The sequence below is a fragment of the Cetorhinus maximus genome, chromosome 21 (assembly GCF_964194155.1).
Source record: "Cetorhinus maximus chromosome 21, sCetMax3.hap1.1, whole genome shotgun sequence".
Lineage (NCBI taxonomy): Eukaryota > Metazoa > Chordata > Chondrichthyes > Lamniformes > Cetorhinidae > Cetorhinus > Cetorhinus maximus.
Genome location: NC_135899.1, coordinates 58,593,762 through 58,619,103, shown reverse-complemented (window position 1 = coordinate 58,619,103; position 25,342 = coordinate 58,593,762). Strand labels below are relative to the sequence as shown.

The window sequence follows — 25,342 nt, the reverse complement described above, 5'->3', positions numbered from 1 at the left end:
TTAAATCGCAAACTTTGATAGTTCCGCCGGGATTATACCAATAGTTACCTAGAAAAAGTTTGAAGAATTAAAACCTCTTCAACTTCTGAGTAATTATTGTAAAGACCCAGACCAACCCCACGGGACACCCCCCTACCCCTGCCCCCACTGCACCCTCCCCGCCCCAGGAGATTCTCCCCATCCCCCTCCAGACTCGGACCACCCCCACCCCCACAGACAAGGACTCGGACCGACCCCCCCAAGAATCGGACTCAGATCCCCCAGACCCCCCCTGACCTCCAGACCTCCCTAACTCACCCCACCCTCACGGGTCTCCCTGATCTCCGGACCGTTGCCCACCCTGACCAAGACACCCAACACTCCCCCACCTCAGACCACAACCCCCGACCGCCTCCACCACTCCCAGACACGGACTGTCCCACCCCCACACTTGGACTCGCACCCCTCGCCCAGACTCAGACTTGGACCCCCCGAGCTCCAGACCCCCCACTCCCTGCTCTGACCTTCGGACCTCCTCACACCCTCCCTAACCTCCAGACCCCCTGACCTTGGATCCCACCTGGAACCCCCCACCCTTGACCTCCGAGCCCAGCCCCCAGCCCCCGACCTCCAGACCCCCCCCCGCCTGACCTCTGCCCCGACCTCTGGCCCCACCCCACCCCAACCTCTGGACCCCACCTCCACCTCTGGACACCGGACTCGCCTCCACTCCCGAACACCCCCAACCCTATTCATTTACCTTAGACACTTATCTTCTCCCTGGCCTGTCAATTTCCCTGGCCCTTTAAACTTACCTGCTTTACAGCAGCAAGTGCCATAAAAAAGGGGGCGTGGCCTCCTCGAATACACTGGATCTACACTTTGCTGGGGCCTGCGAGGAGTCTTTCGAAGCAGGCCCCAAGCAGCACAGGCGAATGGAAGTGGCAACACAATTTTCTAGACCAGGTAAGTAGGCATTTATTTCTTCTAATTTCTGCGAGCCAGCACATTCCGACGCTAGTCGGAAGTTACGTCCCTGTCTATCCTGTCCTTTTTTTTCCTTCTAATATTTGTACCCATTAAATCTCACCTGACATCTATAGGAGTAATTTCCTGATCTGTATATAGCTCACGAAATTGCATGTTGTTGCAGTTAATCACGCTAGTTTTGTGATATGGAGCTCCTCGTAAATTGCCTTTTCAAAATCCTTGTACACAACACCCACAACATTTGCTCCATTAGCACACTCAAAGAACATCACTAGATTTGTTCGAAATTACTTATGTTTTAGAAACCCATGATAATGTGTCCCTTAATTAATTAACCAGTCTTTCCAGGTGAATGTTACGTTTATTCAACGGTATAGCCTCTAGAACCTTGTCTACTGGCCTTTAGGTTGATTAGTCAATACCAGTTACCTGGATTATTTCTTCTCTCTCTTTTTCAACAGTAAGTGTTACTTTGGTAGATTTCCATCCTCTGGAACAATGTTAAAGCTTGAAAATTTATGAGCAACATAATGACCAACTCAAATCTTAGAACTAATATTACACTATTACAGAATATACATTATTAAAATTTAACATGTGCAAAAGTTTTTTGTGCTTAATATTTTAAGATAAAGCAAGTATTATAACCAAAATAGTTCTTGTATTTTTCATCCTTAAAACATTACTTCAGTCCGTATCATAAGTTATTGAAGCCAGAATTCGCACTTTGATTGCCCCATGCAGTGTGTATCCTCAATTATCTACTGTAATGTTAGGGTAGGCATTGGCGTAGTCTTAATGTCACTGGACTAGTAATCCAGAATCCCGAGCTAATCCACTGGGACCACAGGTTGAAATCCCACCACAGCAACTGGTGCAATTTAAATTCAATTTTACAAATCTAGAATTAAAAGTTCAGCTAATGGTAACTATTGTCGATTGTCATAAAAACCCATCTGGTTCATAATGTCCTTTCGGGAAGGAAATCTGCCATCCTTATTTGGCCTGGCCTACATGTGACTCCAGGCCCACAGCAATGTGGTTGACTCTTAAATGCCCTCTGAAATGGCCTAGCAAGCCACAGCTGTATCAAACCGCAATGAAGTCTGAAAGGAAGGAAATCAGGTGGACCACCCAGCATCAAACTAGGCATTGGAAACAGCAATGGCACATCCAGCACTGTCAACCCTGCAAAGTCCTCCTTACTAACATCTGGGGGCTTGTGCCAAAATTGGGAGAGCTGTCCCACAGGCTAATCAAGCAACAGCATGACAGAGTCATACTCATGGAATCATACCTTACAGGCAATGTCCCAGACACCACCATTACCATACCTGGGTATGTCCTATACCATCGAGTGCATAGACCCACCAGAGCTGGCAGCGCAGTGGTATGCAGTTGGGCGGGAGTTGCCTTGGGAGCGCTTAACATTAACTGTGGACCCCATGAAGTTTCATGGCATCAGGTCAAACATGGGCAAGGAAATCTCCTGCTGGTCATCAACTGATGAATCAGTACTCCTTCATGTTGAACACCACTTGGAGGAAACATTGAGGGTGGAAAGGGCATAGAATGTGCTCTGGGTGGTGGACTTGAATGTCCATCACCAAGAGTGGCTCAGTAGTACCACCACTGATGGTGGTAGCTGAGTCCTAGGAGTGACTACTGCACAGTGCTTGTGGAGATGGAGTTCCGTCTTCACATTGAGGATATTGTCAAGAAATTATCATACTTTTCTATTATTGTGGGATATTTTAAAGCAAGATATGTTTGTGTGTGTGTATGGTTCTGTGTGTGTGGCTAATTTAATTAAACTAGAGACGATTCAAATGCAAGGTTTAAATTATCAAAGAAGTGAGGAGTAAACGGGGCATTTGAAATGGAGATAAGGAAAGCTATGGTGAAGTTTCAGCAGAGACGGTGTGAATGAAATTTGCATTTTTAGATAAATGGAGAAGTGTTTGATTTTCAAAGGGGCATGGAAAATGTTTACAGCTGGCAAGATAAATAAGACAAGGTTATTACATTGATTTTTCCCAAAAGTGCTGGCCTTAATAATAATAATATGAAGATTGTTATATTCTGGGAAAAGTAACTCTAAAGACAAGTGGAAACAATGGGATTTACAAATCAAAAGGGATAAAATATATTTCCGGAAGGATGGAAGGCTGTGTGAGATCTTGAAAGGTGAGTGTGTGAAACAGACTTGGGGGGGGTGGGGGAGAGAGCCTTGAGCCACCCTGCAGAAGTTTGCTGTTCCAGTAACCAAAGCCTTTGGAACACCATTGCCCAGTGGATGCTTGTGGTAAAACTGCTGGATGACTTTATAAATTTGGAATCTATTTGGACTATTGCCTTAAAGGGGGTGTGTAGTTGGGAGTCTGGTTAAGTAGGAATTTTGGGAACTGTTATAACTGTGTAACTGTAATCTTGTGTTGTTTAAGTTTTTTCTTCTTTTGTTAATGCATGTTTTAGTTTAATCTTTAAAATCTCTAAAGGCGGTAGAGGCCTCATTACTTCTGACTTCAGTGCACAAACCTTCTCATAGTTAATACAAATGCAAAATTGCTGTGATAGCATGGCCAAGTTTCCCTTGTGGCTTTGGTCAGCCTGGCAAATATCACCTGCCATATCATAACAATATCCTCCATTATGTTGTGTGGCACTATCAATGCGCTAAATGGGATAAATTTCGAATAGATCTAGCAACTCAAAACTGGGCATCCATGAGGCACTGTGGTCCTTCAGCAGCAGCAGAACTGTATACAACCATAATCTGTAACTTCATGACCTTGTATATCCCCCATTCTACCATTACCACCAAGTCAGGGGATCAACCTTGGTTCAATGAAGAGTGCAGGAGGGCATGCCAGGAGCAGCACCAGGCTTACCTAAAAATGAGTGTCAACCTGGTAAAGCTACAACACAGGACTACTTGCATACCAAAGAGCTGAAGCAGCATGCAATAACCAGAGCTAACCCCACAACCAACAGATCAGACCTAAGGTCTACAGTCCAGCCACATCCAGTGGTAAATGGTGGTGGACAATTAAACAACTGAAAGGAGGAGAGGGCTCCACAAATATCCCCATCCCCAATGATAGGGAGCCCAGGACATCATTGCAAAGGACAAGGCTGTAACATCTGCAGCCATCATCAGTCAGAAGTGCTGAGTGGATGATCCATCTTGGCCTCCTCCTGAGGTCCCCAGCATCACAGATGCCAGTCTTCAGCCAATTTGATTCACTGCACGTGATATTAAGAAATGGCTGAAGACACTGGGTACTGCAAAGGCTATGGGCCCCGACAATATTCCAGCAATCGTACTGAAGAATTGTACTCCAGAACTAGCTGTGCTCCTAACCAAGCTGCTCCAGTAAAGCTACAACAGCGGCATCTACACAGCAATGTGGAAAATTGCCCAGGTCTGTCCTCTTCACAAAAAGCAGGACAAATCCAACCGGCCAATTACTGCCCCATCAGTCTACTCTCCATCATCAGCAATGTGATCAAAGGTGTCATCAACAGTGGCATTAAGCAGCACTTACACAACAATAATCTGCTCACTGATGCTCATTTGGATTCTATCAGGGCCACATAGCTCCTGAGCTCATTACTACCTTGGTCTAAACATGGACGAAAGAGTGGAACTCTAGAAGTGAGGTGAGAATGACTGCCCTTGACATCAGGCAGCATTTGGCTGAGGGTGGCATCAAATTGCCCTCGTAAAACTGTAGTCAATGGAAATCAGAGGGAAAACTCACCATTGGTTGGAGTCATACCTAGCACAAAGGAAGATAGTTGTGGCTGTTGGAGGTCAATTATCACAGTCCCAGCACATTACCACACAAGTTTCTCAGGGTAATGTCCTAGGCCCAACCATCATCAGCTGTTTCAACAATGAACCTACCTTCCATCATAAGGACAGAACTGGGATGTTTGAAGATAATTGCACAATGTTCAGCACTATTCTCAACTCATCAGATATTGAAGCAGTTGTGTCCAAATGCAGCAAAAACCTTTTTAAAAAAATTTATTTATGGGATCAGGGCTTCTCTGGCTAGGCCAGCATTTATTGCCCATCCCTAATTGCCCTTGAGAAGGTGAGGTGAGCTGCCTTCTTGAACCACTGCAGTCCATGTAGTATAGGTACACCCACAGTGGTGTTAGGGAGGGAGTTCAAGGATTTTGACCCAGTGACAGTGAAGGAACAGCGATATAGTTCCAAGTCAGGATGATGGGTAGCTTGGAGGGGAACATCCAGATGGTGGTGTTCCCATCTATCTGCTGCCCTTGTCTTTCTAGATGTTAGCAGTCGTTGGTTTGAAAGTGCTGGCTAAGGAGTCTTGATGAGCTTCTACAATGCATCTGGCAGGTGGTACACACTGCTGCCAGTGTTCGTCAGTGGTGGAGGGAGTACATGTTTGTGGAAGGGGTGCCAATCAAGCGGGCTGCTTTGTCCTGGATGGTGTCAAGCTACTAGAGTGTTGTTGGAGCTGAACTCATTCAGGCAAGTGGAGAGTATTCAATCACACTTCTGACTTTCCCCTTGTAGATGGTGGACAGGCGTTGGGGAGTCAGGAGGTGAGTTACGTGCTGCAGGATTCCTAGCCTCTGATCTGCTCTTCTAGCCACAGTATTGATATGGCTAGCCCAGTTCAGCTTCTGGTCAATGGTAACTCCCCAGGATGTTGATAGTGGGGGATTCAGCAATGGTAATGCCATCGAATACCAAGGGTCGATGGCTAGATTCTCTCTTGTTGGAGATGGTTATTGCATGGCACTTGTATGGCATAAATATTACTAGCCCACTTGTCAGCCCAGGCCAGGATATTGTCCAGGTCTTGCTTCAGTATCTGAGGAGTCGCAAATGCTGCTGAACATTGTGCAATCATCAGCGAACATCCCGACTTCTGGCCTTATGATGGAAGGAAGATCATTGATGAAGCAGCTGAAATGGTTTGGCTGAGGACACTACCCTGAGAAATTCCTGCCGTGATGTCCTGGAACTGAGCTGATTACCCTCCAACAATCATCTTCCTTTGTGCTAGATAGGTGTACAACATCCAAGCTTAGGCTGATAAGTGGCAAGTTGCATTCGCACCACATAAGTGCCAGGCAATGACCATCTCCAACAAGAGAGATTTCAATCATCTACCCTTGACATTCAATGGAATTACCATCACTGAAATTCCCCACTACCACCATCCGGGGAGTTACCGTTGACCAGAAAGTAAACTGGACTAGCTATGTAAATACTTTGGCTACAAGAGTCGATCAATGTCTGGGAATTCTGTGGAGAGTAACTCCCCTCCTGATTCCCCAAAGCCTGTCCACCATCTACAAGGCACAAGTCAGGAATGTAATGGAAGACTCTCCATTTGCCTGGATGAATGTATCTCCAACAGCACTCAAGAAGTTTAACAACGTCCAGAACAAAGCAGCCCACTAGATTGGCACCCCATCCATTACTATCAAAATTCACTCCCTCCACCACTGATGCACACTGGCAGCAATGTGTACCATCTACAAGATGCACTGCAGTAACTCACCAAGGCTTCTTCAACAGCACCTTCAAACCCATGACCTTTACCACCTAAATGACAAGGGCAGCAGATGCATGGGAACACCACCACCTGCAACCATCCTGACCTGGAACTTTATCGCTGCTCCATCAGTGTTGCTGGGTCAAAATATGGAACTCCCTAACACACTGTGGGTGTTCCTACAATACATGGACTTCAGTGGTTCATGGCGGCAGCTCACCACTACCCTCTCAAGGGCAATTAGAGATGGACAATAAATACTGGCCTAGCCAGCAACACCCACATCCCATGAACGAAGAACAGAAAAAAATACGACCAATGCTGGGAATCAGACGTAAAAACAGAAAATGCAGGAAAAGCTCAGCAAGTCTGGCAGCATCTGTGGAGAGAGAAACAGAGTTAACATTTCAAGTCCAATATTACTCTTCTTCGGAAGTTGTTCTGAAGAAGAGTCATACTGGACTCAAAATATTAGCTCTGTTACTCTATCCACAGATGCTGCCAGACTTGCTGAGCTTTTCCAGCATTTTCTGTTCTTATTGTAAAAAAAATACTCCAGACCATGGACATTGGCCGATAATTTTTGATTCTGCTGTTCAGCTTTAAGTGGTCTGTACCCAGTATGTTGCTTGCATTTTATGGTGTTGTAGGTCTGCTACCTTTTCATTCTTCCATATTTCACCAATATTTTGCCTAGTACAGGCATGTCATATTCTAAACTTTCAGTCACTACTATTTAAAATTGGACACAAACAAGCTGTTCTGCGGCAGCTGAAAATCATGTGACTTTTGGCATTTGGACTACAGGCAGTATCAAGTCCCTGGAAATTATCTAATTGAATATGGATATAGGTGAGACCATCTTTGGAATTGACACATCTCATTGTTTAAGGATGATCCAACACTTAAAGACTATGGAGTTTCTATACTGCCTGTCTCCATTTTTTCATTCTGGAAAAAAGGGAAGACCAAAACTCAACGGCCACTATCAAATTCCCATTGAATCACAATGGCCTCCCCAGTCCACACTAGAGTGGATGGGCCCCATGAATGTTAAGCCAGCTGTATTCTGAAAAAAACTGTTTTCAAGGACTGAATCCTTAACACCCAAGGACCCAGCAAAACCACCAGTTGTCACCCAGTCTGAGAACCAGGCTCTGAAACTAGCTGCAAATCATCAAGCAGCCAAAGTACTTAATCTGTTCCAGTTTCAAAGTTCAGCTGAGAACCAACCTCCTAGACAATCGATTGCAAGAAACCTCACAACCTGCCATGCATCCTTTGCCTTACAAAACCCTCAGTTCAACTTTCAACCAACGGGTCCATTCAAGAATCCATAGGCCTGCCATGTGGGAGACCAGAAATTATAAATCAATGGCTGAATTAATTATAATCTGTAAAAGATCACTATCTTTATCTATACCCAATCTTTGTGTGTGTATGTGTGAGTGAGTGAGTGAGTGAGTGAGTGAGTGAGTGAGTGAGTGAGTGAGTGAGTGAGTGAGTGAGTGAGTGAGTGAGTGAGAGACAGACAAAGCGGGACTGTGTGCGTGACGCTGTGTTAATTCGGGTGAATGGGTGAGAATAAATAACTTTTTTATTAAACTCACATAAGCTTGCTGCTTAATTATTTAATTGGATTACACTCCAAGGGTAAGAAAAGACTGACCTCTTTCCAGAAAAAAACAAATATTAATTATGGACAGTGATAGGGCACATACATGCTGTTCCTGACACAAATCTTCTTTCATACTAAGGGAAGAATTTTCAGGTCAGTGAGTGGGGGCAGGGCCCGCTCGCCAACACGTAAAATGACACGTGGTGATGTTGGACGGGTGTCCCGACGTCACCGCACGTCATTTAGGTTTTCAGTTCGGCGGGCGCACAGCTGAGTCGGCTGCATACCCACCGAACTGTCAAAGGCCTATTAACACCATTAAGAAAGTAATTAAAGTAGTTCAGAATGTTGCCTGCCCAACCTTAAGATTGGCGGGCAGTGGAAGAGCCCAGGCGGCCTTCACATTTTTCATGAAACCTCATCCACGGGTGGGATGAGGTTTCATGAAGGGTTTATTAATTAAATTTAAAAGGTTCAAACATTTGATAAACACATCCAGCTCATGTGACAGCGTCACATGAGGGGACATGTCTAAATCATTTTTCTCTGTCTTTAATAAAAACTTTCATTTCGAATTTAATCTCCCTGAGGTAGCTCCGTGCCTCAGGGAGATTTCTGTGGCACAGGCCCCGACTCAGGCCCCCCCCACCCACACAGGGAGTGCTCAGTGCTTCCGGGTGCACATCACGCTGGGCAGGCCTTAATTGGCCCGAGCGCGTAAAACGACAGCACGGCCCCAAGTGGGGGCGCTGATCTGGTTCGCACCCACCCCCGCCCACCCTGCACAACCCCCCACGATGGGGGGAAATTTCTGCCCTAAGAATCGATATTCAATCCCACAAGTATCATGAATTGACCAAACTCCTGCTAATTTCCCAACCAATCCTCTGGTTCCAAAAAACTTATAATCAGAATCTATTGTTTTTTTAGAAAATGTGCTGGTTATATATATCCTGTGTGTACTCAGGCTTATAGGGAATGGAATAATGGACAATAATGATCCTACTATAATTCCAAATCGTATATATGCATTTTCCCATAGTTTAGTATAAGTGAAAGTTCAGAATCAAAGAAGATTACAGCACAGAAACTGGCCATTTGACCCAGAAAGTCTGCACCAAGGTTTTGTCATGTGAACCAGCTAGTCTCATCATACTCCCCTGTTTGCTCCCCACTTCCTTTCAAACGCTGCTTTTTTAGATAACTGTTATTCGCTTTTAAAAATAACTTGTTTCAACAATGGTGAATTACATATTTTTAGTGTAATTTTTTTCTTACATCTTGTGCGCGTTTCATTATTGTTGTACATGCCTGTTCTTTTGTTACAGCCTTGCAAACATTGAGAAGAATCTTTCACTATTTATCCTTCATAATATTGAGGACTTCCATCAGGACATTTCTTAACCTTCATTCAGTTCTAAAAAAAAAGTCAGAACTTCGTAATGCTCTCGATTCCCAGTGAATCTATGCTGCCACTTATCTATTATTTTTACATCTTTCCTGTAACAGGGTGTGTAAACATGTGTCCAACTTTGCAACTTAATCAATGTCTTGTATACATTCAGCATTACTTCCTTGATTTTGTCCGTTATGTCTCAGTAGAAAACCAAGCATTTGGTTTGCCTTTTTTATGGCTTCATACACTTGTGTTGATCTTTAACACTGTTACAATCCCTGTGGAGACCAGTGATGTAAAAGAACCAAACTGTTCAAACAACGTCAATGGAAGAAACAGGGGGACAAGATTTCAATTTTTAAAACTTTTCCTGTAACAATCAACCTAAAGTCAATATTAATGAAACATGAATTAGCAAGAAAATTGTATTCAGGCGAAACTATAAGTTAATCTTTTCATAGCTAATACAACAAAGACAGATCTCACAGATTTCTTCAGTTGTCCCTTCAGCATCTAAGGCATTAATCTCAGCCACATAGTCCCACAAAACTCCATTCTTCCCAGGTAGCTTCCCAGGTTCCTTTATTCACGCAGGAGTTTGGTCCGAAGTCCCAGCTGACAGCAGGTTTATCACCACTGAGTTCCACTGATTCAATGTCCATTAAAAGGCACATTTTTGCAGATCCTTCACAGCCCTCCTCCTAGAATCAGCCTTTTTTGGTCTTTGCCAGTTGTGCCATGACTTTCCACCTCAACTGTCATACACTCACAGCCCCTCCACCACCACTGAACTATTCTGCTTCTGCTGAAACACTGAACTTTTTGAGCCCTGTGTCTGTTCTGAAATTTGACCCCTCAGCCTGGTGTTTTTTCCCCTAATCAGCTTCTACTTCCCTAGCAATCTAAGTCACATGCTGACTTCTCAGAAGTCTGATGTTACAGCCAGGAATTCCAATTAGCCCCCCTCCCAGAAACCTGGTCATGGTTTCTGCCTCAGTTAGGGCCTGTCTCAAAAAAACACAAAAAAACCACAGTCGGTGCAGACAACACCCTGCAAGCTACAGATTTCCACACAATAGTCTGTGTGCCTGAAAAGCAGGTCACTCTGCCCTTCCACCCAAATTAATATCATACCTCTTTAAAGCATGCATCTTTTCCCTTTCAATTCAAAATGTATTATTTCATATTTTTTCCTACATTAAATTGTTACCTTCACAATGTGCTCCTGCAGTATTTACAATCTGAAAAAAAAACTGTTACACATTTGGTGTTAAGGGTAAATTTCAATATTGCTTTTTTTCATTCTTCAGTTCATTATTTACATGTGCAGTACAAACAAGTGGGCCCAACACTGACCCCTGTGGAGCACTACACACCATCGACTGGATTTTCAAAAATGCCCGCAAGGTTGGGATCTTGTGTGGGCACAATTTCAAAATCATGGTCTCGGAGATCATCTCAGGATCCTGATGCATCTGGGAAAGTTTGGAATTTTCGAAAGGACCAGGCCTGGAGAGAGGGAGAGGAGTTGGGGGGAAAGTGGGAACGGAAAACCTACTCACTGTCAATTAGTGGCCCATTAAGTTTCTTAAAGAGCTTATTAAGGGGCCTATCCAGTCAGGAATACTATCTTAAATCTTTATTTTGACAAACCTGAATAGTCTGTTTGTTAGCGTCCATCTATTGGGTTTATTATAAAGTTCAGAAAGAATTTGTGGAAAACTGAAATTTGATGGGCCAACTAGTGTCTGGCCAAGTGCTGAATCTTTTCTTTGCTTGCTTTCCAGCTCCTAGCCTTCTAAGAAGTGGCTCCTCTATCTGGCAAGGTAGTGGCAGGCCCCGAAATGGATGCTGCCTGCCTTTGCCCCTGGTGCAAGGCAGGCAGCTCCTGCATTCTGGAGGTCCTCAGTGCCACTGATTGGGGACTGATCTTGCCTCCTACCCAATAAGGGCATTTAAATTTAAAAATAACGTCGCAAGATCAACGCATGGAATTCATAATTCATCCAGGTGTCAGGTTCCAAACCCGGCTTTGAAAATCCAGCCCCATAACATTCCAGTATGAGAATTGGCCTTTTATCCCTACCTTTGCATTATGCCATCTAACTATTTCGCTAATCATGCAGCTAGATTCTTCTTAATTATGTACGCTATTATTTATACCATAGTCTATGTGGAGTACAATAATTTTGCCACATTTTCATAATGCAAAAGATATTGCTAGAGAACTTTGGTTAAATATAGTGTTTACTTATAACTGTTAGGCTGATACCAGTTAAAGAAACAAGATAAAAGTATTAATATTAAGAACATACATTTCAAGCCTTTTCAATGAGTCATTGATACATTTTTAGCAATATAACAATGAAGACAGGACCTTGGTAGATTTGTTTACAGTTTTGTTTTTCTGATGACGAATACATTTCAGAAATAAGTGCTATTGAGGAATCAACAGTGGCTTTAAGTAAGTGAATTTTGGGCTCATAAATATTCTGAAATTGATTAAGACAGACAAGGGGGCATACATCTTAATCCAACTTCTTTGAGTCTGTGATTTTTGAAGGTAGCCTGGGTAAAAGACTTCCTCTTTAAAGAATCAACAGAAAATAAATAATTTAACCTTGTTATTCAGCTAAGTGGTATAGATCTAGTACAGTACTGCACTTAACTCTTATTTCTTTTTCAAGTTCTCTTCTATATCACATTGCTGACATCTTTATAATGGAACAACAAACATTGAAGCGTGTTTTTAATCTTAAATTTATCCCCTCAGCAATTGTATCACAGGCATCACTTCTCTGCTAATTGCTTGAAAAATTTTGCATATGAACAGGTTGTTGAACAAACTGCTGTTTCAAGTATTTATTTGTAAAATTAATCATCAGAGGCTTAAAACAGCATCTTCAACAAATTCAGATGTTACTGTTTTAAAAGAATCAACAGCTAAAACAAGCAACCTGAAGAACAACTAAGTCCGCCACATCATAAAACATTAAATAGTTACCATTGAATAACTCTTGCCAAGTCGAAAAAGGTGGTCCATATTCGATTGACACTCAGCATCTGATGCAACTACCAGCAAATTTCTTTGCTTCACTAACTATTCGAAGATGGCATTTATAAGAGGAACAACATCTAGTTGAAAATCAGTCAAAGGGAAACCAAGTTCAACTATGCATCCTTAAAAAGTTATTTTATTGGTTGTATTCCATGATTTAAAGAATACATGCAGTTGAACAACTAGAAAACAATGGTGAAATTGGGCTAGATTTTACAGCGGGGTGTTGTGGGGAGTGGTGGATCCTGCTCAGCAGTGGGTGCAGCTGGGACTGTAAGTAGCCCAGGATGAAGACCCGAATGGATCCCGGATTCAGGTAAGTCAAGGGTATTGGGCGGGGAGGGGTCGGGCACCTTAGGGAGGGGGGTGAGAGTGTGGGTTTTGCAGTGTAGGCAGAGAGGAAGGAAGGGGAGTAGTATCTTCTGGGAGGTGCCCCAGTGCACAAGGGGTATCACCCTGATATAGTAACCCCCTTCCTTTTAAAAACTTTTTTGAAAGAACTTCTGCCTGCCTGTCCATGCCAACAGTTATGGAGAGGACAGCACAATAGTGAGGTAAATTTGCTTGTAAACAAGCTCAATGGACCCTTAATTATGTATTAACATATGGTGGGCATGCTGTCGATTTTGGTGCCTGCCCACACCTGGTATTATGGGGGAAAGCTCGGGAGTGGGCGGGAAAGTAGTAGGCTAGCCACCCCTCATCTTTTACATGCCCCCCACCACCCCACGGCAAAAACACACCCAACGTGGGACCATAATATCCTGTCCAATTCCTTTTAACAATTTTTGTGAAAATGCAAGCATAAGTATTAAATACACATTTATTATAGTGAAATAAATCATTGCAAGAGGAAACCTTCCCCATTTGAGCTTTACTTTGAGTTTTACTATGTTTAACCTTCACTTTCCATGTTCCATTTTTGCTGCAGCCTTGTAATGCTCTCAGTTCACATTCATTTTTTTCTTTTAGACAGGATCCCAAATCATCTATTTGCTATTGAATTCCCTTACTAAAGCATGACTGATTTTGATTAACAGCTGTCTGGTAGGTCATCTCCAGTCCCAGCATGACCAAACAATGCACATCAGTTGCAAGCTGTGAAGTGGCAAAACATCTGGCAACATATGGCTTGTGTTCAATTCAGATCTAAGTAGCTCTTGCTATATAAATTAATCAAAGTCACCTAATCTGCCATTTCCTTTCAAAAGAATCTGTTTATCCATTAATTTTCATTTGCCACACAAAATTTATTTGTAATTTAGAAACAAAACCACAATAATGCCAAGACATTAATCTTGGTTACTTTTACTTGTGCATATATAGGATAATGTGAGCAAGCTGCATGTAAATCATACCAAAAGAGCCAGTATCTGAGATCAAGACACACCATATTAATAAATGCAGTATGCAGTACATCTTTTTGATTAGTGGCATTCATGTGCTAGGCAGGTACATTCACAATGTTGACGTCCTAAATTTTGGGCTCGTACAAAGATTGCTTCTGTTCTCTTTATGTTGGAAAATGGCATTTTAACCCACAATACTGATAGCTGGGAAAGTCAAGGTTGTTTGCACTGGAATTCTGGGAAAACTGGGGTGAATTTTCACTTTTTCTGTTGTTTTCCCAGGTGGCAGTGCATCTATGCAAATGAAAATCTAGCAGTAAAAATGAAACTTCACCTGACTGATGTAAAAATGTGATTCTTGTAACTGGAAATTGTTTCCAACTAGTGGCTCTGTCTGTTTGATTCCAGACTTATCAAGGCTACACTGGGTAAATAATTATCCCAAAAAATATTAACTTGAGGAATTTCAAAGCCTTTTTGGAGTTGTACAGGTACAATTTACTCTTTTCCTTTTGATTATTTTGGGGGTACAGTTCTGCTTTCATCAAATTATATCTCAGTCGGTACCACATTTTCAGAATCTTTTTGCTACCAGCATTTAAACATGAATACTACACTGTACACTTTTTGTAATGTAGCATATAGTCACACAAATATGCAATGTTTGAAATAAGAGTGAAGAAAAAAATGGCTTAAGGTTAGAAAGAACATACAAATTTTCCTGAAGTAGCTGTGAATAGCTTTTTCTTCCAATTTCAATATTTAATAAACAAAAATACAATATCCCTTTTGTGCTCCACAGCGTGAAAAATATGGGACTCTGTTTTACCCATAACATATCACTAACTGTCTTTTTAGATTACTTTAAGCTCTTAGTTGCTGCAACCCAACAGACAAGAGACCAAGTTTATATCTCCATCAAATAATATAAGAATAGCACCTACCCTCATAGACTGCTCTGAAGCCTTGAGCACTCACTGCATAATCACTAAGAAGCCACAGGGTGAGAATAGAACTTGAACTCACAATCGGTGGAGGAAGCTGAAATCCAGTCAACCTACAAAGCAGAAAAGAAAATACGAAAATTCAGTATAAAAAGAAAGTTCAACTCTCATGGGGATTAAAATTGGAATATTTCACTTTTTAAAAAAATATCAGAATTCGGCAGTAACAGACATGCGCGGGTAGGTTAAAAACAGTTCATCGGGTCACAGAAACAGCCACGTGCCGTGCCAGGATTGCACAGTCTTTAACATTGATTAATGCAGAGAACTAAAATTTGCACTTAGAAATCCGGCCTGCAAAAATACTCTTGCAACAAAGCCCAGTTGGGGTTGCTAATTCACCACCAGGTTTTGGAACCCTTGTTGCTTTATCGTTCCCAAACACACAGAGAGGCAGAAATGAAATGTCTACGTGGTTGCTTTGGTTAAAATTATGTGCCGGCTAGTAGAGTCAGCTACCTGAGCACTGTCCAAATCTAGACCTATTGCTCAGGTTCTCACTGGATGAACAACAACAACATATTGGATTTATATAACATGCTGAATGTCAGAAAAGCATCTCAATGTGATTCACAGAGGCACAGGCGAATATGGAAGTTGAATCAAAGAAGATGATATCAGGATCTATGACCAGAATGGCACAGTGCCTGTATGGTTTGGTGAACTGAAAAAGGGTATGCATAAAGGATTAGAGGAAGGGGCTATGTTGGGTTCGAGGAAGTTTCAGAGGTAGAGTGGTATGGCCCATGAAGGGATTCAAACACAAGGTTGAAAATTTTAAATTGGAATTTGAATTCTCTAAATTTAAATTTGAAGAGTCAGAAGCTGAAATAGGCTTGTTCTTAGTGTCTGCCTAGGATGCTCAAGAAATGGGCCTCATGAATGTTGTGACGTAATCAATACCTACTCAAATTGGATTCAAGATGCTAATGGCTAAAGTGGAATGCTTTGTGCTCATTTTACACCAGAAATACAGGGGCAATACATGCAAAATTATACCCCCTAAAAGTACTCAAAATTTTAAACTATGTTATTTCCAAATCTAAAGCTGATAAGTGTTCCTTTATTTAAAATTACTAGCTGTGCTATTTCATAACGTTAAAATATTGATATTAAATGTTACACAATGTTTTGCAAATGCTGCACCTAAGCCGAAATGCAATAAGTCACCTACAACCAAAATAGAACTGTAATTTTTCAGTTGAAAAGATCTTTCTCAATGTATTACGAGGGTCATTCAGCAGACAAAATAGTATCATGAATTTGACTGGTCTTGTCCTCTTTTCATAACTTTTTCCCTCAGGACTGCTCTGAGCAACTTCAAGTTGTTTACCCAAGTCAAGCTAGCATGTTGCCTGTCGAATGTGTGCACTACACTCCTTGGTTCCCTTGCTTCCTAGCATCTAGAGCTGAAGTGAGAACAATCACTAAAGGATGTCCTGCAAGAGCAATCCATCTTGCACTGTTAATTCATTTTTCACAACCTTCTGACTCAGGGTGTTGCCACTGAGCCAAGGCTGACAGTGTGGCAATAATTTATCAGATTTACAACACAACCGCTATAGCTAGAATTCCTCAGCAAGAAACAAAGAAACCCCCAATATATTGACAGAAGTTTCTGCTAAACAAGTGAAGGAATGTTCAGCAAACTGCAGCATAAATCATGATAATTGTGACCTATGGCATTATCAGCTATTTTGGGTGTGTATCGGTTTGCTACTTTTCTAGGCTGGTATGCAAGTTTGAACTAGACACAAACTCTAGCAGTTTTATAAAATTACAGAATTCATCATGTGGCGTCTCATTCCTATAGAAAATTTACATGTTGCAGATTTTCTTTGAAGCTTGTATTCTGCTATTTAAGTTTCTACCTTAGTCCAATGCATGGTGTTATGATATGGCAGGTGGTAAGTGCCAGCAGATGGTAATTACCATTCATTGCAAATGAAGTTTGTTTTATATTCCAGTCAGTGAGACAGTCTACTGCACTCCTGTACAATAGATGTACTTCAAGTCGCAGACTACTGCATTTTTGCACAATACCTTTTCAAATAGATTCTTTGGAAATGAAATTGTAATTTCAATTCCAGTTCTTTTAAGGAATTGCCAATCACTAACTCCAATATTCTTTTCATCATTACTGTTGTGAAACCACTCTTACTACAATTAAAATATCAATAATTATCCAATGTTCATAGCTATCAGTAAAATATGGAAAACTTAGTGTTTTGTTGCAAAGGGAAACTTAGCTAAGCCATCGCAACAATTTGCAATTTGTATTTTTATTATGAGAAGGTATGTGCACTGAAGTCAAGAAGTAAAGAGTCCACTGCTGCTTTTGGAGATTTTAAATATTAAATTAAAACATTTATTAACAAAAAAAGACTTAGACACACAAGATTACAGTTACACAGTTAAATTTAGCCTTACCACATTTCGTAAAAGATTTTTACTTAGCTAGACTCCCAAATAAACACCTTTTTCCCAGGCACAATCCAGATAGATTCTTAATCCATTAAAAATCCAATGATATTACCACAAGGCACCCACTGTCGCTATAAGGGAGGTAATTCACAGCTTCTCTCTTCCTCTCACTTGATAATGAAATTCCAAAGCTTTTCACAAAACCTTGCTCTCTGGAACAAGCAAGCACTTCTCTGGGGTGACTAGAAACTGACACTTCACAGCATACGCTTCAGGATCTCACAAGGCCACTCTTCTCATACAACTTTCAATCTTTCCTTAAATATATTTTCTCCCCTTTTGATCTTTAAATCCCATTGTTTCAACCTTCTTTTAAACTCAAATTCTTCCAAATATAAGATCGTTCATGATTCCATCTTGTCTTTGCTTTTGGGTCAATAAAAATATGATATTCCCACTGCTTGTTTACTTATGAACTCCTCCAAAATGATATTTCCTTTACAGTGGATAGCAATCTTTAATTTGCTTTCTGTGTGATCGTTTAAAAATGATTGGTATTCCCTGCATTTTATTTCCTGTCTTGCTGTTCAGAATTCCTCAATCTGATCGGTTGATCAGCCTGCTTCCTGCTTGCCATAGATTCCTTGCAAAAGGTAGCAAGTTCAAACTGATGTTGGAATGGATGAAGTCTGTTCTGTAAGAGCCCCTACTGCACATTAAGAGCAGTCACTCTCACCTCATCTCTGGTATTCAGCTCTTTGGTCCATATTTGGACCAAGGCCACAATGTGGTTTGGAGTTGAGTGGCTCTGGCAGGAGTGTATTCCCGCTTCACTCAACAAGGATGATTTTAACATACATTTGGAAGTGAAGCAATATTAGTAGCTCATCAAAGCCTTTTGTAAACTGCAGTGCCAATCTTTCTTGCTGTTTTTGTTGGTGCATGTGGTCTCAAAGAGAGAAATTCTAAAATAGCAAAAATCATGGGGCGGAATTTTATGTGCCTGCTGGCATCGGGTGTCATAGTGGGCTTGAGCGGACAATATGGAAGGAAGGCCACAAATTCGATTTCACGCCATTGTGAAACCAGTTTCCAATCATCTGCTCCGCCCGACAATAGCGGGCCGCGTTTCCCCCCGCCACACGTTGGGAACTTCATTGTAAGACATCTGGATATCATTATAAGTCCAGCTCACTGGAATCACCGTCCTATGCTGGATCATTCGAGCACGTCAGCATGATTGCACACTAACTTGTTTCACAACTGAACATAGGCGACATGCAATTGGCGAGCTGCAATTCGCTCAGGACTTCCTTGCTTCGAGCAGCACATGTGGTCATCAGTGCCAGGCTTCGAAGGCAGCACCACATCACTTTTAGGGGGCTTATGGGCAGGTCTCTACTTACAAGACCAGCTGTAAGGCGGGTGTGGCTTTTCACTGGCTGCAGGGCAATGACTTGCTTAGGGAAGGGGGAGGAGTGGCCTCAGGCAAAGGAAGGGGCTGCAGGGCTGAGGCATTACTAGGGAAGGGGGGGGGGGCATCACAGGATGTATGGGTCACATGTTAATCTGTGCAAGTGGCCTCAAGAGGGTGAGGGCTGAGGAGGCAGTCTCCAGAGGAGATGAGGCCAGATAGAGATGTGAGGGTTTATGTGAGAGAGTGAGTGGTGATGTCCCATGAGTTAGCAGTGAGTGAGATGCCAGTGAATGTGTGATGGGTTGGTGAGTGTGAGTTGAGATCAATGTAATGGTTGCCTTACCCTGAGGGCATGGATGAGATCATTCATCCATTTTCTGCACTGGATGGCCGACCTCTTCTGCACAACATTGGCACTGACCACCTCTGCCACTGCCTGCCAAGCCGGAGTGGTGACATTGATGGGCCTCCTGCTGCCAGAGCTGTGGTAGAGGACATTGCGGCGGGCTCCAATGGTGTCTGGAAGGCATCCCAGAGATGTGTCTCTGAATAGGGAGGCTGCAGACTTCTTGCCATTCAGAGCCATGTCTTCTGCGCAGCAGTTCTGGCACAGAAGCACTGAGAGGTGTGCACTTTACATATGGCGTCTGGCGTGAGAAAGCGGCGAGATGATAGCGTGGCAGGCGAATCAGAGGCCATCCACCAGCAAAAAGACATGTTTCCCATGAATGCATAATTAATGAGGCTGGATAGGGACAATATGGTGCAAAAAGCCGCCATTGCAGCTGACAGGTAGAATGTTCTTTTTCCCGCCTGCTACCGCACTTAGTGAAAATCTGGGACGATTCCGCCATGGAGTTAATAACTCTTTACCATTCCATGTCTTACGATTTGAACAGTTACAATCAGTCAAGTGAATATACACCACGCAGGAATAAGGCATAATTTTGTTCAAATTTCCTGTATTTCTCTTTTCGGACAGAACCTTTGAACAATAATTGTTCTGGAATAAATGACATGGACATTAATAACTTCAATGTCGAAAAATAGCCATAAAACTAAACACTTAAGTAATCACTTGGAAATTGCAGAGTCGCCAAATTATGATTACCCTAGAACATATGAATACCCTTTGGTCACAGTTCATTTTATATTTTGAATGACATGCTCTTTGTGCAAAGGAAAAACATATTGCACTTAGGCAGATAATGAAAGAAAGAACTTAAATTTCCATAGTGCCCTTCAAGACCTCAGAACATCCTAAAGTGTTTTACAACCAAGGAAGTACTTTGAATGTAGGCTTAATGTTAATTTTATAAAAAGCTCCCTCCTATATCATCAGAAACTGAAGTGGACTAGCCATATAACACTCAAGAAGCTTGACACCATCCAGGACAAAGCAGCCCACTTAATTGGCACCTCATCCACAAACATTCACTCTCTCTACCACCGGCAAACAGTTGCAACAATGTGTACCATCTACAAGATGCACTGCAGAAACACATCAAGGCTTCTTAGGCAGCACCTTCCAAACTCACGGCCACTACTATCTAGAAGGACGAGGGCAGCAGACATATGGGAATACCACCACCAAGAAATTTCCCTCCAAGCCACTCCCCATCCTGACATGGAAATATATAACTTTTCCTTCATTGTTGCTGGGTCAGAATCTTGGAACCCTCTCCCTAACACCACTGTGGGTGTACGTACACCACGTGGACTGCAGTGGTTCAAGAAGGCAGCTCATCACCACCTGCTCTAGGGCAATCAGGGATGGGCAATAAATGCTGGCTTAACCAGTGACGCCTACATCCCATAAATGGATAATAAAAAGAAAACAATCCTGACCAACGGTGTGCATACACACATCCTTCACCCCAAGAACACCGTCACTGTGACAGCTCCTGATTCTAACTTACTTTCTGAACAATACAATGTAATCATTGGATGTTTTACTGAAAGACAGAATCTTATCACTGGTGGTGAGCTTGGAGGGAAGGGCATATAATTAGGCAGGCTGATGGCGTACTGGAACCCTGCCGCAATCCCGCTTCCCCAAATGGGAAAACCCATGGTCGACCTTCCTGCCCTGCTGCTAATTCAGGTCCTTAAGTGGCCAATTAATAACGACTTAACTGCCTCACCTCACCACTACTGGTATTAACCAACCTGCAGGTGGGCCTGTCGCCATGCACATGCAAGATGGTAAACCTGTGCAGGCTGCTTGTCGCCTCTGGTGGTGGTAGGGGAGGAGGCCCTCAATCAAAGGCACTCAGTCAATGCCCCTGCACCACTCTCTCCACAACCCGCATCCCGCTAAACACCCCTTTCCACATTACTTAACTATGGCCTGAGTCGCCATGTTGGGACTCTGGTGCTTGTTCTACTGGCAGCAACCACGGCTTTCCTGGTGGCGCTGCTGAGCACAAGAGCTGATAGCCTCTGATTGGCCGGCAACTCTCAGTAGGCGTGACATCTGCCTCCAGGGTCATGATTCCAGGGGGATGTCTGCCACTGGCCTCACCACTGCCTGACTGGCTTGTGGTTCAACAGGCCTTCTGGAAAAAAGGCAGCGCAGGTCTCTCGCTGGCTCTCCAGCCGGGATCTCCAGGCAAGATCTCCGATGCCTCAACAAGATTCTGTCCATAGACTGAGAAGGTGACATTCGTTTTGTTTAAGAAATGTGTAAACCACACTTGAAAATAATTACGTTTTAGACATGAAACTCACGTCAGTTTTCTAATGCTACATATTTTTTCTAAAGCTGCACATTTTTCACCGTCTCTAAACAAAATATCATGTTGCAGAATAAATCAAAAGATCATTGTATCAGAGCCAAAGCCCTGACTAGATACGTGATGTTGATTTAATTCGAATGGTTTAGTTCCATGATCATTGCAACAAACAAGCCCACAACAACAGCTTCTTGCATTTTTCCCTTCTGACCTGCTTCAATGTACCATGCAATTTAAGTGCAATGTAAAATGGTTTTGTTTTAAACTTACAGTTCATGAATCAAAATGAATGTCTCCCCCCGCTTTCCACTTAAATAGATCCTTGGGCATAACAAAACAAAGCACTGCTTATTTGACCTCTTTAAAGCTGCTAAAACAGGATTTCAGTCATTCAACAGCAGCAACTATCTGTTGCTGTTGGGTTACGTTTGAATATCAGAGCAGGAACTACGGAGAGGGAAGGAACATATTACCGATATATTCTCCCAGAGAATTATTTTCAATACTAGTCAAGGGCATTGGAAAGTTTGCTTCCAGCCTCAATCCTGTACTTCCTCGACATTTTATATGTATTATTACATATTATAGGTTAGAAGCAGTTTGGTGTAATGTAATGGAGTATGTTAGACTAAGTAGCATAAAGGGTTAACTGTGATGTCATAGAAGGAAGCGATAGATTCATGATGTGAGACTCTGGGACTGTCTAAAATGAAAGGAAGAGGAAAGCAAGCATGATCAGAAGCTTTTAAGAGTGTTGCTCATAACCTGTAAATATGTTAAAATAAATGTTTATAGAGTGTTTACAGCTAGCTGTCTTCTGAAATCATTGAAACTGCTCCAACTCATCAACACAATAATATATTTGGTCTGCATTTCACATTAACTGGAGAGTTCGGAAATCAATGGGGCCATAGAAATTTTACTAGCAGGCAAAAATCATACGGTGGTACATCAGTCATCTGAGATACACCCTGCTTGATGCACACCGTGACAAATATACAGCCTGCCCACCTGTTTTTCCTTTGAAATTCTGTCTCTGGGAATAATCTCTTGGGTAGTTCTTTCTGCTCAAGCTTGGTATTTGGGACAGAAATAGGATTCTCTTCCTGTTAATATTGCATTAAAAATGTCAGTAAATTAATTCTAAAATGAATTTGAAATGTTCTGATGATCTTCAGATACATAGCTTTATTCGATCTATAAAAATCTGTTACTTCCTTCTTGCTGCAAGGGAACAGAATAAATACAATTGTTATATCTTAATACAGCTTGGTTGTAACTTTAGAGACTCATCCATAAAACCTCGGCTGCCACTCCACTGCACATGCAGTGCTAATTAAATGCTGCACTGTTGGAGGTGTCATTTTCTTCTTGTTTTGGTTGAGACAATAAACCGAGATCCCCTCTGCCCTATCAGTTGGACATAAAAGAATCTGGACCACAACTTCAAAGAGCAGAGGGGAGTTCTTCCCATTGGCCTGGCCAATATTTTCCATTAATCAACAATGCTTAAACAAGTGACCTGGCCATAATCGCAATGTGATTCGTGAGACCGATGTGTGCAAATTAGCTGACATGTTTAGATAGTTAGAACATAGAATCTTTACAGAGAAAGGTGAATAAATACTTGAAACAAGGAATATATGCAGCATTGGGGAATATGCTGGGCAATAGGTTTCATTTTGGATAGGTCTAGCAAAAGCCAGCACAAACGTGATGGGCCTAATTTTTGCTATCAATGCAGGACGCTCAAATTGGGACATTTCCTGACTCTGCAGACCCACTTTGGCAGAAAATTCCATCAGACTTAATTTTCGCCCTGAGGATGGATAGAATCAGGCCCGGTGTACCCAGAAGCACATCGGAGGCAGCCATAGGGTCAACCAAGTGCCAAGGTGGGCTCGTTAAAAAGCCCACCAAAGTTCTCTGGGACCTCATCTCAATCGTTTGTTGACATTTTAGCACTTCTAGCCCTCACCCCTCATGCCCTCTCCATGCCAAATCATGACCCCCACCCACCCCAATGGCCTCTCAAACCCTCTATGCCATTTCATGGTACTTCCATGCCCATTCATTCAGTATCCACTCTGTACAGAACCAATGCTCCCTATAGTAACGATGTCGTGTGTGGAACCGCTTAAAAACATCCATTCATAATTTTCATTTAAAAACTGCTGTTGCTACAACCCTATAAAAGTATCAATCAACCAGACCTTTAAAGTATCATCACAGAAGCAATAAGCACTTGGCACCTCTTTATCTCATGCACAAAAACATTGAGCCATTAACAAAAGATGTCACAGAAAACAATAGCTTATTATACCATCATAAAGCTGTTAATCAAGCAAAGTTTCACTTCTCTGCACCTGTGTCAACAAAGTTAATGCTTCTATGAGAGTCTGGGCTCTCAGACAAGCATGCATAATAAGGCTTTATAGGAGGTTAGCAAAAGTTTGGTTCAGACAGACAGTGGCCTGAGGGAAGATAGAATCAGCGGCAAGAGTATGAGTTTGTGGCAGAAGCCAAAGAAGATGGCTTCAATGTTTACCTGAAAAAGTTGGATGTTGGACAAACAATAAAGGGAAAAGGAGCGGCGGAGAATTGGAATTGCATGTCATCAGCCTACAGATGGATGCTGACTGCGGGTCTGTGGATGGTGTCACCAAGGGGCAACATGTTCAAGAGGAAGAGTAGGGGACCAAGGATTGTTCCTTGGGAAACTCCAGAGGTAACAGAGGCAATGATGAGGGGACAGGAAGATCAACTGTTGCTGGAGTTGCTCTGATCCTAGTTGGACAGTTAAGGGTCAAGCCAAATAAAGTAAAGCAGTCTAATTTGGAAAATGGAGCAGAAGAATTAGACAAAACCTGCAGCTGATTGTGCCAAAGGCTATTGGAAAGTCAGGGCAGATGAAGATGGGTATTGCACTATAGTCACAGATAGCCATTTTGAGACTGGATAGGGCCATTTTAATACTTTATCAGGTCTCCTGTGCTGTATAGTTCCATAAGAGTCAAGATAGTTACATATTTGTTCCCAATTATTGAACAATAAAATAGTGGCTGATATCATGTTAGCTGTGCAAGCTGTTGGCTAAATGGCATTACTCCACAATGCAGATACAAAGCCCTATACTGCTTAGCAAAAGGATTAAATTAACATTTTCAAAGTAAAATGAATGCTAGGGCTAAATTAATTCTGGAACCATGCAGTAATTTTAGAGTGCATCAAAGGAAAAAAGGCACAAATAAAAAAAAACTTGCTGATGTGCTACCAAAAAATGCAAAGAATCGAAAGACATGTTTTTCCTTACTGCAGTAATGACATCAGAATAGTTAATCCTCAGATGTGAATCTGATTATATTTCCAACAGGGAATCAATCCATCTGCAGTCATGGCTAGTTTCATACAGACCCCAAAATGAATAAATGAAAACGTAGAACTAATTTCAAGGTTGTATTTCAAAATCAGAATTCCACAATTTTCGCAATTGCATTATCTGATTTATCTTAGACATGCATTTAAATTTCTGCACCTTTTTTATTACTTTAAAATTAGCCTTTGGTGTTGACTATTCTGTGTGGTGTTATCTGGTCACACCTTGGCTTCTTAATTGCCTTTTTAATATTATTTTTAAAAAAAGGTTTGAAAACTTAGATTAACTTTTTTTTTAGCTTTTACTGGCATGGGGAACCTTAATTCTTTATCGTTAATAACTCCAGCTACAGATGAAAAACAATCACCTTGTGATGTTTTAATTCATAAAATCCCAGTTCTATAAAAAAGCGAGCATTTACCCTGAAGGTGTAATAGAATTCTTATTTGA

General features: G+C 42.0%; 1 protein-coding gene across 1 annotated transcript in view; it reads right to left on the bottom strand.

The window, feature by feature from the left end:
* csmd2 (CUB and Sushi multiple domains 2) overlaps positions 1-25,342 on the bottom strand; it is a 1,856,113-nt gene that overhangs the window by 1,629,976 nt on the left and 200,795 nt on the right. Inside the window, exon 4 of the mRNA XM_078566065.1 lies at positions 14,881-14,993. Coding sequence (XP_078422191.1) covers positions 14,881-14,993 — 113 coding nt within the window. The remainder of the gene's footprint in view (positions 1-14,880; positions 14,994-25,342) is intronic.